Source organism: Semicossyphus pulcher, unplaced genomic scaffold (assembly GCF_022749685.1).
Source record: "Semicossyphus pulcher isolate SPU_LCO1_2020_fin unplaced genomic scaffold, fSemPul1.0.p SCAF_1, whole genome shotgun sequence".
NCBI classification, from domain to species: domain Eukaryota; kingdom Metazoa; phylum Chordata; class Actinopteri; order Labriformes; family Labridae; genus Semicossyphus; species Semicossyphus pulcher.
The window spans coordinates 34,895,816-34,911,772 of NW_027211603.1; the positions used below are offsets into that span (position 1 = coordinate 34,895,816).

Here is a 15,957-nt window from a genome sequence, read left to right on the forward strand (position 1 = left end):
TTAAACCGAAACACCGGTGGTAACTCTGAACTGACATCGACATTAAATACAAATAACTTTTGTCTTGTCCAGAGAACCATCTAGCAGGGCTTTGAGGCTGAATTTGTCATTTAAAAGACACTTTTGTTAATCCATTTCTGCTTACGGAGGTTTGTTTCTGCATGTTATCCACAACATTGCGGCTGCATCGCTTCCTGATTCTCAAACTACGGGGCTGGCGCCGCGGAGGGTCATAATAAAAGAACGCGCGTGCGTTAATCGCGTGTAAAATAATAAGTGGAGTTAAAGGAATGTGCGTTATTAACGCGTTAACTTTGACAGCCCTTAAAACAAAACAAACTCTAAAACTAATGAAACGAGGCCACAGCAAAGCCAAATAAATAAGAAATAAGCCTTACAAAGTGTAATTAATAACCCAGCTATGAGTTTTCGATCACTATCAGGTTATATCACAGAGTGGATTATTCGATTGTGATGGTACCCGGACCATCACGGATCATGTGTCCATATCCTGTGTAGTATTTATATTTCACTGATAAACACAGAGCTGTAGAGTATCGTCAGGCTTCATGATCAAAGTTTCATATCACGTCATCCCTTCAGTCCGTGATCACCCACTCCCTCCCTCTGTGCGCCTGCACAGCAGCTCTCCCCCTCTCTGTGCTGCGAGTCTGCAATCGAGTTTTTGGTATTATAGCTTATGATGTTTTTAAAATTCTTGTAGTTAACGGGTCTTACCTTTGCCGAAATTTCAAAATCATAATGCAGATTTGTAAAAAGTAAAAATGAAGCTTTGTCAGGTCTGTCTTCAAGAGAAGAAGAAAACTACTTTTAAAATGCTCGTTGAACGGAGATCGAATCGACTATTCCTGATTCTCCATTCGAGGGAGTCGGGAAATCTGAACACTGAACTGCTGTTGCAAACGAAAGTTATTTCTGTCCGTTTTGGCTCTTGTCTGTGGTATAGTCATTATGTGTTTGCCCTACAATCTGGCAAAGAGACCACAGCTCTTTAGGTTATGCCCATAGTTGTCATTTAATGATAACCACCTGCTATTTGATTTCTGTCACCTGTTGTTCGCCACCTAGGTGTCTGCAATTAAATACTATGAATACTTTACAGCCTTGAGAATATGTAATGAGAGGCTTGACAACTAGGGGCATAGCCCAAAGAGCTGTGGTCTTGTGTAGTAGTGAAGTAGTAGTGTAGTTTGTGTTTTTATAAACAAAAAATGCATTTACTTATGTTTTTTTTTTTCATTTCTTGCCCACACTTCATATTGACCCAAGCTGACAGCAGGGATATTTAAGGGCATAATATTAATTATATTATGCCCTTAAATATCCCTGCTGTCTGATTAATATTTATTTGATCTATATTTAATGTCTTAAACTAAACATTAAACATTTGGCCTTGAAATACTTATTTTTCTTTTATATCATAACTTTAATCCAATATAAAACTCACCCTTCTATTTTTAAATATCTGTTTCCCTGAAACAATTTATAGGCTCCATCTTCCCTTTATGTGGGAATGTTCTAAATAATGTTTTAACCTTATTAAACTGCTATTACACAAACAATTTTAGAATCTGTCCTTTGCTGCCAAATTCTCCTAAACTCATGCAGACATTTGCTTAGTCATTTATGGGGCTGTTTTGCATTAACTTCCAGTGGTGTGGAATAGGGTGGATACAATAGGCAGCATGTGATTGGCAGTTCAGAAAGAGGCGGGTTTCTCCAAAGTTTAACATCTGGAAGCTTTTAGTGCTGCTGCTCAGTCACTTAGTAACTAAGCAAAGAGTGGAATACCATTGCCAAAGAGAAGAGAAGATGTCCTTCATAAAAGTAAATGCAGCATCTGATTTCTCCTTCCACAACCTCCCTTATGGAATTTTCTCCACACCTGATAATGTAAGTATGGTTTGGTTATTTCTACAGGGTTTTCAAATGGATACAAGAGTTGTAAAGTAAGAGACAATGAGGACTTCTGGTCATGATTTCCAAAATTAAATCTGACATAGATTTGGTCTATGAGTAAAAATATTGATCTGAATAGGGAACTTTATGTGTCCTTGAGCAAGACACTGCTGCCCGAGGTACATGTCCATGTGCAGCCCCCTCACTCTGACATCTCTCTATTAATGCATGTCCATTGGTTCCTGTTTGTGTTTGTGTGTAATTCGGGCCTTTGTGTGTAGCATGTTTTCACTAACAGAGTGAAAAAAATGAATTTTTTTTTGAAACAGGGATTGATAAACTATCTCTCTCTCTCTATCACTCATAGTCACAACCATATACAGGGTTTATTTGCAGAGTGCTATGGTGTGTGTGGCAGCTGATTGCACTGGGGATCCTGCTTCTATTCACACTCATTACAAAATCCTAAAATAAAGCTTAAGTTTTCACACACCCAAATTATTCAGATTAACCCGTTGCTTGCTGAATAAAACATTGAAAACTTAAAAGGACATATTTGAGAGCCTTTGATGTACACAGGGAAGTCTAAGTGTACTGTAGGTCATATGGAGCTATGTCAAAGTGTGTTTTATTTCTTTAGCCCAAACATCGAATCGGGGTTGCAATCGGAGACCAGATACTGGATCTCAGTGTGATAAAGTCTTTGTTTCGAGGACCTGTGAGTTCCAAACATCAGGATGTCTTTGAACAGGTAAGTTTAATCACCTAAGTGCTGTTGTAGTGAAGTGAAGTGCTGATAGTAAGATTTTTAACTATTATCAATCCACCCACTCTTATAAAAGAGAAAGCTGTTGGGGAAGAGGCACCATAACTCTGTTAACCTGTTTAGTCTGACATGAATCATATGTTGTGTTTTCATGATACTACAGTGCTTTTGAAACTATTTCCTTTTATGGTAAAAAAGTGATTAGGGATATGAGGTGCTTTGAAGAAGGAACCCAGCTTGTCTCTTCCTACAGCATCCATTCAGAAAAACAGGAGTAGACAGGAGAAGGAAATTGCAATTTAATGTAACAAAGAAACACAAATAACTGGATTATTAGACATGGTAATGTGATAAAAGACCTCTCAATAATAATTCCACTATGTCCCATTTTGTGGTCTTATTGCTCCTGATATTATTCTACATTAGTTACTTGCATTGAGAGGCCCTTGGGAGGGTGTGTGTAACATAACGAACTGTTTCATAAGGTATTGGAAACAATGTTTTTAGATTTCAGTATCACATGGAGCTTTAAACTATGTAGCACAGTTTTGGAGTTAAATGCATAACTTCATATCTATTTTATGAACTAGTGATATGTTGTACATTAACTACTAATTCTTCAAAGTTACCAGTAACTTTGCAGTCAAATACTAGTATAGTCAAAGTACTGTGTAATTGTAAAATAATGCAGATAGACTTGCAAAACAAGGGTATTAAAGGGTAAAACTTGACTTTGAATCCCAATCAGTGAACAATAAAATCTATACTTTTGCAACAGCTAGATTTTTACTATCGTGGTTTGAAGTCTAGCCTATTACTTATGTTTTTTGTTTACAAATATTTCACAAATTTTGCATTCTATAAATATTTTTAATGTATTGTAGGAAGCTCTGATCTACGTATAATGATTTAATTTGTTTTCTGTCTGCCTGCAAGCCCACACTGAATGCTTTCATGGCTCTTGGTTATGAGGCCTGGAGGGAGGTCAGGAGGACCTTGCAGTTGTTGCTGGCAGCCAATGAGAGCATGCTGAGAGATGATTTCAGCATTCGGAGCAGGTCAGTCTATGAAGAGTACAACCATTTTGTTTATGAATGTTCTGGTGTCAAGGTGCTCAATTTTTTGATTGTGACAATGACCTTGGTAAAATATTTAGTTCTTAATTTGAATGAAATGGCAACATCTAAAGATTAGGCTGTAGTATGGTTGAGGATATCAGTATTGTCAAATACAAAATCTGTACTTACACGATACATATTCTTGTGGTAAAAGGGATTTAACTGATCTGTATAAATGTTTCACTGAATTGATAAGGCTTTTATTGTTAAATGTCATCTCAAAATAAAACAGGTAAAGTTGTTTAAATGCTTAAAATATTCTAAATAAAAAAACAACACACCTTGTAGTGTGGAAACATCATAAACCTTTTCTGAGATTGCTTATTTTATCAGAGGTTTTTATATCTTTCTGTTTGTGTCCTCACAGAGCATTTGTCCCTCAGAGTGCAGCCACAATGCATCTTCCAGCAGACATTGGTGAGCTGTTTCATTCATCAAAGGCCCTTTTCTCAGCAGAGTCAAAGATTCGCATGACCCAAATATATGACCCAAAACTCAGTGAACAAAATTCATATAGTTAATTGGGTTTGAGGCATATATGCACCAGGGGGCACTGTTTTATAGGATATGACATTTCTGTTACTCATGATTTAGTGCTGATAGAATTTACCAACAATGAAGCCAATGAGGCCTTCTTTCAGCTTTACTTTTATGAAGTCTCTTCTCTGTTTTTCACAGGCGATTACACTGACTTCTACTCCTCCAGAGATCATGCCACCAACGTTGGCATCATGTTCCGGGGGAAAGAGAATGCTCTGATGCCAAATTGGTACCCTTTCAATCTTACCAGTTGTAGACACACCACAGCTGTTGACAGATTGAACTGAGTGGCCTTGTGTGTGTCATAGTGTTGGTGCAGATATTCAGAGACAGCTTGAAATGAATAGTTAAAAGCTTACTGTATACGGTTACACTGTATGTAAAGGGCCACAACACAATTTATCTAATTGATTTGGGCCTTAGGAGCAGAATCTGGCTTACACAGCACAGACAGCCTTAATTCATTATTGGGCAATTGTGGAAAATATGCTAAGATGGGGCATCTTTTTCAGCCTCCGGAGGCTGACACGCCTCACTCTGGTTAGGCAGATTTTTGATTTTAACAAAAGGGCCTCCATGTTTGTCTCTATATCATTATTCAAATTATTATTATAACACAAAGGATTCAGTAAAGATTGCCTCAGTGTCCAAACATCCACTGGCAACAACAAAGTCAAAAACTTGCAATAAACATTTGGCCTTAATAAAACTGCAATAATGAGAAATATTGAACTTAACAATTGGTACGAATGAAATGAAACCAGACGTCTACGGCTGGCTTCCTTTGTCACGGTTGTAACTCTTGATTTCCCTCGCTGAAGGTTGCTTTGCCTTTTTAGACTGTTTGCCTTCATCTGAGCGTTGAATTTATTTCTTTTTCTTTGGATTTTCACTTATTTTTGAAGTTGTATCTGTTGTCATCGATCATTTCCTTGTTTTTTTCAGCCATAGTAGATTACAGTTTACTCGCAGCATTTACAGAAACTGGAAATGCATCGGCTTAGCTCCGCCAACCCTCACCCTTTTTCAGCGAATGTCTCCACAGACACCCAGTCTGTAATACTGTAAATGTAAAGGCTTTCAGTGGGCCATAGGCTCAATCACCGTTGTCTTACCTCATTCGGCAATAGTGACTTGAAAATTTCCGAGATTATTACTTTAAATATTAAAGGACTACTTAAATATTAGAGGATTATTGCTGTTTAAGAGAAAGTATAATTGGGGGAACAGTTGCAATCTTTTCCCCAGCAGCTTTAGCTACATATGTCTCATGATTATCCTGTCCCATAGGAGTCCAGGATACACTTCAGGCACACAGGTGTTTTACTTACCAACAGTTGTGATGGCACAAAACCTGTGATGCTAAACCTTACCAATCAGGAAGTAACCTGGTGTAATAGTGCCACCAAGTGGAAGTGGAATATGGATTTGTCTTCTATGCTTAACCTCAACTCAGAGGGGCAAATTCACAAAAAGATTGCACACTTTCCAGATGTGTGGAGACAGTCTGGAGCCATGTGCTTGAATATCATAACACAAGACCAAAGCTGATGTCGACAGAGTGGTTGAGTGAGTTGCATGATAAATGGAAATATGCTAAAAACATGGTCATAATATAAAGAAGCTGTTCTGCAGTAACATGTAAAAAATAGTAAGGGTGGATGAAATGTTAAGTGTTAATCAGAAACAATCCAGTAACAATGAAGTTGCGGGACTAGCTCTGTTGGTGGAGCTAATTAAATGATTAAATAAACATAGTAATCAGCTACTGCATATTACTATTACTATAACAGCAATCCCTCTTGTGTGAAACTACTTAGTTGCTATTCAATATACACAATTTGTAGTTTGATAATGATTCAGGGAAATCGGTCTATGTAGAAACTGAACTTTTTCTTGCTTTTGTCACTGTTTCTCTTACTTGGGTATTGTGTTATGCAGGTTGAGGCTTCCAGTGGGATACCATGGTAGAGCATCATCAGTTGTTGTTTCTGGGACCCCCATTCGCCGCCCATCAGGCCAGATGAGACCAGACCAGAGTAAGATCCTTACTTTGACCAGTATTTGATTCTATTCATATTATTCATTTCTTGTAACTCAATATAAACGGCTTTCTGTCAGCAATTTTTTAAATAATGCGAACAAGTTAAAGGGCTATATGTAAAGTTTTACATGTATTCAACAATCAAATTATCCTTATTTAATGCCAATGTGTGAAGGGATAGTAGAGGAACTGATAAATTGAGACCTTCCCCAACTTCCTCCATTGCCTCTAACAGCCTGATTTTTAGGCTGATTTCAGGCTGATTTTTTAAGTATAACACTCGGGACATTTTTTCCGAAAAAAGAGGATGTGACGTATCTGCATGCTCGAGAGTAACTCTGCCGAGAGCTCATTCTACACCACTACAGTCAACAGTGTGCAATACAACACAATGCAAGCTGTGAAATGGAGACGGGCCCTTTAGAGGCACAAGGCCCTGCGTGTTTTTTTCTGTGAAAAAAGCATGTGCAGGTTTTGACCCTGCCCTTCAAAGAATTGGAATTGAGAGAATCGTTCAGAACCAGAATTGATAAGCAGAATCTGAATCTGAATCAGAGTCATTAAAATCCAAACGATACCCAACCCAAGTCTCAGCTAGGTCTCAGTAAGAAAGAGGAAGTCAAACTGAGCAGTAGAGATAAAATCATTTAAAATAAAAGTCTTATTTGAAAGTGATCTCACATTCAGGAGAGACAACTTAACAGAGGTGTTTGGTATGAAAGAGTGGGTGGTAGGGGCAGGAGCAAATGACCTCAGATTTCTGAGATTTGCGATGGGAGGGGGTGAAAAGTTCTTCCTCTGTCTGTCTGTTATTGTTATGCCTGTCTGTCTGGATTGATACTAGGGGTGTGGAAAAAAATCGATTCACTTAAGTATTGCGATTCTTTTGTTGACAATTTTTAAATCTCCCTAGCAGACTCACTCACTCTCTCACTTAAATGAATGTTTTTCATTGGGGGGGGGGAATCCTGCATTTATCCAGCAGATGGCACAATGGCTGTGTAATATGAGAGGAAGCTGATTTCCAACAAGGGCAGCACTTGATAAATTTGTAATTTCTATCTGTATCATAATCAGTTCAATGGCGCGTAAAAGGCGCTGCCAAAACTGCCGTAGAAGAAGAAAAGTGAAGGAAGAAGAAGTGAAAACTTTTCCGTGGAGAACGTCTGTGTTTAGCTACAGGTAAGGCAGTGCTTTGATATGTTGTGTTTCTTCAAACATGTGAATGTTTCTTTTGCATCTAAGCACATCCAGTTTCTTATTAAGTTTTCCTTAATGTAACATCCTTCAGTTTCGCCGTTAGTAAGTGCTAACTAGCGCCGTTAGTAAGTGCTAATCAAAATAAGCACTTACTTTTCAAAGCAAGTTCGTGAGGAGGAGAATTAAGAGCTTGGGGGAAAAAAAAGCATGGAATTATTGCAGACATCATCTGACTATTACTGGCAGTTAAAAAATAATACTTTCTGTTACTGGTGGGATGTGGTGGATTTGTCAGATCTGTATCTAGTGCACAAGTACAAGACATAGGAGGGACCGGTGACGGTGAGGGTCAGAGTACACAATTTTAATGACATTTTTTAATAATCCTCCTAGATCTTCTCACTGAAAATTGTAATATAGGGACAGCCGTGGCTCAGTAGTAGAGTCGGGCGTCTTTCAATTGGAAGGTCGGAGGTTCGATCCCCAGCTTCCTCAGTCTACACGTCTCATATGTCTTTGGGCAAGACACTGAACCCCAAATTGCTCCCGGTGGCATAGCCAATAGGTATGAATGTGATTAGACAATTGGGCACTTTAGGTATCAGCCTCTGCCATTAGTATGTGAATGGGTGAATGTGACAAGTAGTGTAAAAAGCAGCTTTGAGGGGTCGCAAAGACTTAGAAAAACGCTATATAAGTACTGTCCATATAGAGAAGACTTTTATTATTTATGTCTGCATCTGAACGATACAAAGTTCCTTATGCATGATTTTTCGTTTTTTTAGGTTCCATGCATATCCCTGTATAATGGATTAAAGGTAATGCACTTGGATTGGTGTTGCAAGGTGGCCATCAATGGACCAGACCAGGAGGCCTTGGAGTGCATGAAGAGGTTTTATAAAATGACAGACAGGATGCTGAAATGCCCTGCGTCTGGTTTTGACCTATGTAGATGAAAACAATTTAATTTTTATTTTTTATTTTACACTACTTTGCTTTTAACTGTGTAAATGAACACATTAGCTCTTAAGCTGTATTAAATTAAAATTTTAGCTGTGCACATTTATTTGTTTTTAATAACACAGGCTTTAAAGACAGAATTGTCCTTTCTTTAATTATACAATTTTGAACTCTAAAATAAAACTCTGAAAGACTGAGATTGACTTGTAATGTGTTTTTGGATATGCATTGTCTCTCTTCGAATGCCTATTGTTAAAAAAGAAAAAAAAATTAAATTGTAATATTGAATCGCAATTTTTAAAGAATCGCAATACATATCGAATCAGCACCCAAGTATCAGGATAGTATCTAAGTGGGAGGTCCCTGCCAAGTTACAGCCCTAATGGAAACCATCATTTCTGTAAAAGGGCCCAATTCTAAAGAGGTTAAAATTGTATACACAATATCATGTGATGGGCAGGCAGATTGGAGCCAGGTGTGGAGGCTGGGGATCTGACTGAAGCAGCCAGGGCCTCGATTAAGAGAGGGAATGAGACCAGAGATAAAAACTTGCTTTCCGCAGTCTTTGAGGAAAGAAAAGAGTCTGCTAGAATCCCATTTTAAAATCTCTGATCTCCGTTCGGATACATCATTACAGCCGACATCGATAATTATGTTTTGGACACAGCTATATTTATCCATGAGGTTGGGGCATTTGTCTTGGATATCAGCATGCTTAGTGCAAATGGTCTTTACGGATTTTCATTTGACATTTCTTATAATGGAATCTCCAATGACAAGTGTGGCTGGGAGCACTCAAAAAAATTAATCATGTCATAGTTTATTATTAAGTGTTTGTATCTATTTGATTTTATTTAAATCATCATATTTTCAAATTGTATTTATTCAAATTCCTTAGAATCAGCGTAAATCTATTAATTGTGAAAACAATTAAATTTAATCAGTTAAAACGTATGAACATGGTTAAAATATATATAGCTGTGAAACAAGCAAGATTCAATTAGTTAAAATGTATGAGATTGGTTTACATAATAATAATGACGCAGGAGTTCTCTCCACAATGAGTTACTACACCAGTGGGGGCAGCAACGCACCCAACTGTGCCTACTCTGCCGGAAAGCAGCAGAAGAAGAGTTCTCTTCGCCAGCATTTGCATTTACTGGATCAAAGAGGAACGTCTTCATTTGCCGTTCTGTGAATGAGAACAGTCCGCGCGTGTGTGTGTCTCACTGCTGAAAGGAGCTGCAGGTGTACTGCGGGCGGATTAGACAGACACGCACTCTGGCAGCGATAGGGACGTCATCATTTCCCATCATGCCTGCCGCCTAGTGCTAACTGAGTAGTTGAAGTTGTTAAGTTTGCTATTTATGTTCCAAAATGCAAACAAAATATTTTGTTAGTGTTTTTAATGTGTCTGTTTAGAACATATGTTCTGCATATGTTAGTAATTGTCATTTTTGTGCTGGTTTATAATTTAACCACGAGTAAGGAGGCTGTAACATTTCTTGAGTTCAGCCGTATTTTTTCAAAAATTTTCAGCATGTCTCTTGTATTGTCACTATTAACTGTGCCCTCTGCCCGTCTGGAGATGCATTGGCATATTCCCGCAGTACTACTAAAAATTAAATGTGTATATCGGAGGACTTCTACGTTGATACCGATATATCTGCAAAGTGTGAATATTGGCCGATAAAATCGGCCGAGCTCTACTCATTATAAAGCATTTTAAACACATTTGATTTATTAATAATAATACATAAGCCTGGTTCTTATGAATTTGAAACACATTGGGTTTATTCATACTATTACATAAATCTCATTCCTACTTGTTTCACTGTTTGACTGGCAAATATGCATCACATTAAGTTTATTAGTTTGTTTATGTTAAAACTAAGTAATCCAATTGGATGGACATTTTATATGCAATTAAAATACATAAATCTTAAATATTAGGCCTAAATATTTCTGAGTGAGGGGTGCTGTTGGAGTGATAGCCGTCAGGAGCGATGGAGGAGGAGGTGAACGACTTTTGATCAGTGGAAAGGGCTGGGAATGGCTCGTGGAGCAGGAGTAAAGTTGGGATGTGGACAAAATCCAATGAGTGGTGAAGGTACTGTTTCTTCTTCGTAGGAGTGATGAAAGACTTTCCCCCACAAGCGTGGATGCCGGTTGCATGGCTGGGAGCTTCTGCGATGGGGGGTTTCAGCCTTTTGGTTTAGCCCCTTGCTGTAACCAGCGGTCCTCAAACGGGAGCTTAGTCATATCCAGGGCTGAGGCCTACAGTAACTACCTTTGAGTCTTCTAGCTGGGAATTTCCAGCCAGGGTGTCTGAGACCGGCTCATTTGCAATCGGGGAGCTGGTGTTTAGATTTTCAGCGATTAGGGAGTCCAATAGACGTTCATTTTCTCGGATCTGGTAGAGGGATGAGATCTGCTTCTCTAGGTCGGCAACAGTTTGAGATAGGCGGAGACAGGAGCCACTGCCCGGAGAAGAGGTAAGTCCAGGCATTTGATCGTGAAGTCAGGTTGCTAGGTAGATGGTGAGGCTGGGGGGACAGATAAAAGAAAGGATGCCAGTAGGAGGACAGTGCTAATAGGGCATTGACACAGGTTTACAACCAGGATAGCTGCCACTAGCTGGAAGGGCCAGGAACTTACACGCAAGGGCTCCAGTATGGACCCCACAGTGTTGATAATGTTAAACCAAAGTAATCCACAGGAAGGACATGAAGCAGGGAAGACTTACTGACACAGGTCCATTTCATTGGACCCACTGGCTTTGAGTTGTAGATTTGTAGTGTCTTGACAGTTGGTTCTGACTGTTTTGGTTTCTGCCAGGACTTCCGTGATATAGATAATTCTAAAACTTCTGATCTAGACATATGATGATTACAAACTTTTGACCCAATTAAAACATTAACGTTAAAACAATAAGAATCTAAAAGGTGATTTGTAAAATTCTAGGTTTAAAACTGCATAAAATGTCAATTTTTCATGGATCCTTTTTCCGGGCACAAACCACAGTGGTGCATGTGTAGAGTCAATCTTCAAACAAGTGAATAGTTGTTGATGCTTTTTGAACAAATTACAGTACGACCTGTAACCCTGTCTGGCTCATCCAACTGCCACTGGCTTTCTATGGCGTTTAGTGTCAAAAGTCACAGGCACACAGATCAAGTGCGTGCACATGATACGAGCGCACAAAACGACGGAAAACTGATCTGCGAGAGCACAGGACAGTATGCGCGAGCGGCAAACATCACTGTGAGGGAGCATTTCTGCTCAACGCACACAAATGCAGTCTTGAGCGCTCGCTAGACCATCTCTATGCTCAGCACGTGCAGATCCAGAGTCTACGCTCGCTCAACAAAACTTTTGGGGGAGGGGATTGAGTAGACAGTGGCTGATACCTCTGCTCATTTGATTGGACTATGACCGGCTGTTGGCTGTTTAGTTTGACCTATCCGGTGGTTAAGGTGTAACGTCACACTTCAGCATTAAACAGTTTCTAGGTCTAAGCTGCAACAACATCTCCTATTTACAATATTGTAGCATAAATGTGTAGCAAGAGTAATGATTAATAACTAATTCATATCAAAATATGTAACAATAATCATAACTGAAAATTATGAATCATAATCGCATAAATTGATGTAAAAGGTGAAGGAGCGTGATGGCACTAAACTTTGGCTCTCAGAAATTAGTTTTATTTTGAATAACAGAATTTAGGTTTAATTTAATGTTGGAAGCCACCGACTTTTGACAAAACAGGGAAAACTTATAATTAGTTAATTAATTACTTTAGGCTCATGATGTCAGGGTTGCTACGAGGTTCTTTGTCATGGTGTACAGTGACTTCACCATTTCATGCATACACAAATCACATGGATCAAGGTCTTTATAAATGAAAGGTTTATTTAACTACTAACGTCTAAACAGAATATAAATTAATAAATGAACAGGTACAATGTATACAACGATGAACAATAAATGACCACATTGTAGATGGCATTTGTGACTGATATCTTTGATGTTTTAGAAATGAAATGGGATTTAACTACTAAATGCATCATTCAGCAGTTGAGAGTTCAAAAGGTGATGGTGATACTGGCGGCATTCTGCGGCCCAGTACACAAAAAGGCCATTCTTGACGGCTCAGGACTTCAGGAGAGGTTCAGGCTGGATGAGCTTACAGCGGAACCTGGGACAGGCTGTCTGGCTGTGGGGTGCATAAACAATAATATCACCATCACTACACTAGTGTTAATGGAGCAACATCAGTCACATCAGTGCTTTTATCAATAGTGATAGAGAGGCAATTAACAACTTCATATTGTTAATTCCTGCTGAGGGAGTAATTTTTTCTCCCTGTCCCCAAAAACGTCTTGCGGGCTTGATGAAACCACAATGTTGACATCAGCAAACCGCTCACCCACACAACGCCACACACGCTGTCTGCCATCTGCCCTGAACAGTGAAAACCGGGATTCATCCATGAAGAGAACACCTCTCCAAAGTGGCAGACGCCATTGAATTTGAGCATTTGCCCACTAAAGTCGTTCACGCCGACGAACTGCAGTCAGGTCGAGACCCCGATGAGGACGACGAGCATGCAGATGAGCTTCCCTGAGATGGTTTCTGACAGTTTGTGCAGAAATTCTTTGGTTATGCAAACCGATTGTTGCAGCAGCTGTCTGGGTGGCTGGTCTCAGACGATCTTGGAGGTGAAGATGCTGGTTGTGGAGGCTGGTGTGGTTACACGTGGTCTGCGGTTGTGAGGCCGGTTAGATGTACTGCCAAATTCTCTGAGACGCCTTTGGAGACGGCTTATGGTATAGAAATGAACATTCAATTCACAGGCTCTGGTGGGCATTCCTGCAGTCAGCATGCCAATTGCACGCTCCCTCAAAACTTGCGACATCTGTGGCATTGTGCTGTGTGATAAAACTGCACATTTTAGAGTGGCCCTTTATTGTGGCCAGCCTAAGGCACACCTGTACAATAATCATGCTGTCTAATCAGCATCTTGATATGCCACACCTGTGAGGTGGATGGATTATCTTGGCAAAGGAGAAGTGCTCACTAACACAGATTTAGACAAATTTGTAAACAACATTTTAGAGAAACAGGCCTTTTGTGTACATAGAAAAAGTCTTAGATCTCTGAGTTCAGCTCATGAAAAATGGGAGCAAAAACAAAAGTGTTGCGTTTATATTTTTGTTCAGTGTAGTAAATCACTTACTTTAAAGTTTTGCCCTGGAAAATGTGAACAAAGGCGGTGTTGTTTCGACTGCCCCCCCCCCCCCGCTATATGTAACCTTTAGAAAATCCTCATTCCTAGTGACAAGGTCGGCCGACACTCGGACGCACGAACCAGCATCCAGGGTTTTTGACGAAGACACACTAAACACTAAACTAAGCATGCTCAGTCTCGGAACTCGCCCGCTCTGTTTACTTAATTTTTGATGAGACGTGTTCATTGACTGCCGACCAGTATCATGTTGACCGGCATGACAGTTTGTCATAATACATAATAATAAGTTAATATCATGGTAGGTGGCAACGTTTTTTTTTTTAGCTGGACTGACAACACTGACATACATACTCAGATAGTATTTTGATTGTCATAACGTTAGTGAGCATGCTGAGGTTAACCAATTACCTCTAACATAACTGTACTGCATAGATCTGGCATTGTGCTTCGTAACCAAACGGCAAATTACTCCAAATAGGTACACTTTGATTTTACCACAAACCCACATGTACGAGCTCATGGTACAATTGGATATTTCATCAGTGCACCTTTCAACACCATGGAAAGTGCCTCAGCAAATGAAAAATCATGTCTCCCAAGATCAACCCAAACTGTAGGCCTATTATTTCTATTTACAGATTCTAGAAATGTAGAATTTGCGTCCAATGCAGGAAAAACAGTCTGTTTGGAGAGCAAAAGCAGGCGGATCCCCTCAGCGTCATCTGACAGCGATTTACCTTCTGTAAGTTGGTTGTTGTTGGCTGTAAGTTCAGCCAACAATCCGTACTAGATCTAAAATTCAACTTGAAATAAATTCCCTCGACACTGTGTCACGAAAGCCGATCAGCGTTCAGATTCCCCGACCTCATTGAATGCATCATCAGATGATCGAGCCGATCTCCGTTCAAAAACCAGCATTTTAAAAGTAATTTTGTTCTCCTCTTGATGACAGACCTGACAAAGCTCCATTTTTACTAATTTTACTAATCTGGTTCTTTTTCTATAAACAATGCAGCACGTGGAAAAGGAAGTCTTGATTGGAAGTCGTTTTAACAAAAATAAGGTAGGCCTGGAAATACCTTGAGGCCAATATAACTTAAACAGATAAATTAAAACATAAAAATGACAGTTTGCCTACCTGATGTTATGCAGCAGGTCCTGTCAGTATGATAAGATGGGCAAGCGCCGCAACAGCTGCACACCAATTGACTGACACATGTACAAACAAATGATTATTGAACTTTGGCTGGTGGTGCATTAGTGATGTTTTCTATTAGTTAAAACAGCAACAGCCTTGGAAACGACATTGTATGTAGTTTATGTTGGTGTTGTTGTGGGTGCTGGTCGTTTGTTGGCATTATCCATCTACATTTCACAGCTTGCGTTGTCTCGTGTTGCACACTGTTGACTGTAGTGGTGCAGAATGAGCTCTCGGCAGAGGAACTAGCGAACGCGCAGATACATCACATCCTCTTGTTTCCCCGAAAAAAACATCCAGAGTGCTTTACATAAAAATCAGCCAACAGGTTGTTCGGGCCAATGGAGGAAGTTGGGGAAGGTCTCAATTATCAGTTCCTCTACTATCCCTTCACACATTGGCAAAAAAAGATATTTGATTGATGAATATATGTGAAATCTTACATATAGCCCCTTTAAAATGAACAAAATTATCAGAAGTATAAAACAGAAAATGATGTTGATGTTGTAACCGTATTTTAGCCACTTGGAAAATGGTTGAAATTAGGTCTTAGATTTTCAGAATTGATTTCATCCTGTTTTCAACCAAATTTCAATGTTGAAATCCTGTAACATTTTTAACCTAGTGACTTTATGGAGCTTGGACATCACCCCCGTGCCACCTGAAGATGTTTTAGTTGTTGCTTGTCTACACTGTGGTGAACCTATTAGCTGATGATAATCATGTTTGTCTTTTCCTTCCTTTTAGCAAACCCACCAGTGTTTGGCCCTTCTAAGCAGTTGGACATTGAGCTGGAGATGGTGAGTACAATGTTTTTTTAATTGAATCTCTCTAATGTCTTTTTTGTTTGTGATGAGTTGTCTGAGTAAAGGGCTGAGTTGCCCTTATCATTAGCCTTTTGCTGACTGTGTGATCATGTTCATAATTTACACAAAGCCATCAGTATTTCACTGCTGT

General features: G+C 39.3%; 1 protein-coding gene across 1 annotated transcript in view; it reads left to right on the forward strand.

The window, feature by feature from the left end:
* The first annotated feature begins 1,833 nt into the window (after positions 1 to 1,833).
* The window catches only part of fah (fumarylacetoacetate hydrolase (fumarylacetoacetase)), a 66,709-nt gene continuing 52,585 nt past the window's right edge, over positions 1,834 to 15,957 (forward strand). The window contains exons 1-7 of the mRNA XM_069662544.1: positions 1,834 to 1,914; positions 2,561 to 2,671; positions 3,623 to 3,744; positions 4,172 to 4,221; positions 4,483 to 4,573; positions 6,286 to 6,383; positions 15,748 to 15,800. Of these exons, the coding sequence (XP_069518645.1) occupies positions 1,834 to 1,914; positions 2,561 to 2,671; positions 3,623 to 3,744; positions 4,172 to 4,221; positions 4,483 to 4,573; positions 6,286 to 6,383; positions 15,748 to 15,800 (606 nt within the window). The remainder of the gene's footprint in view (positions 1,915 to 2,560; positions 2,672 to 3,622; positions 3,745 to 4,171; positions 4,222 to 4,482; positions 4,574 to 6,285; positions 6,384 to 15,747; positions 15,801 to 15,957) is intronic.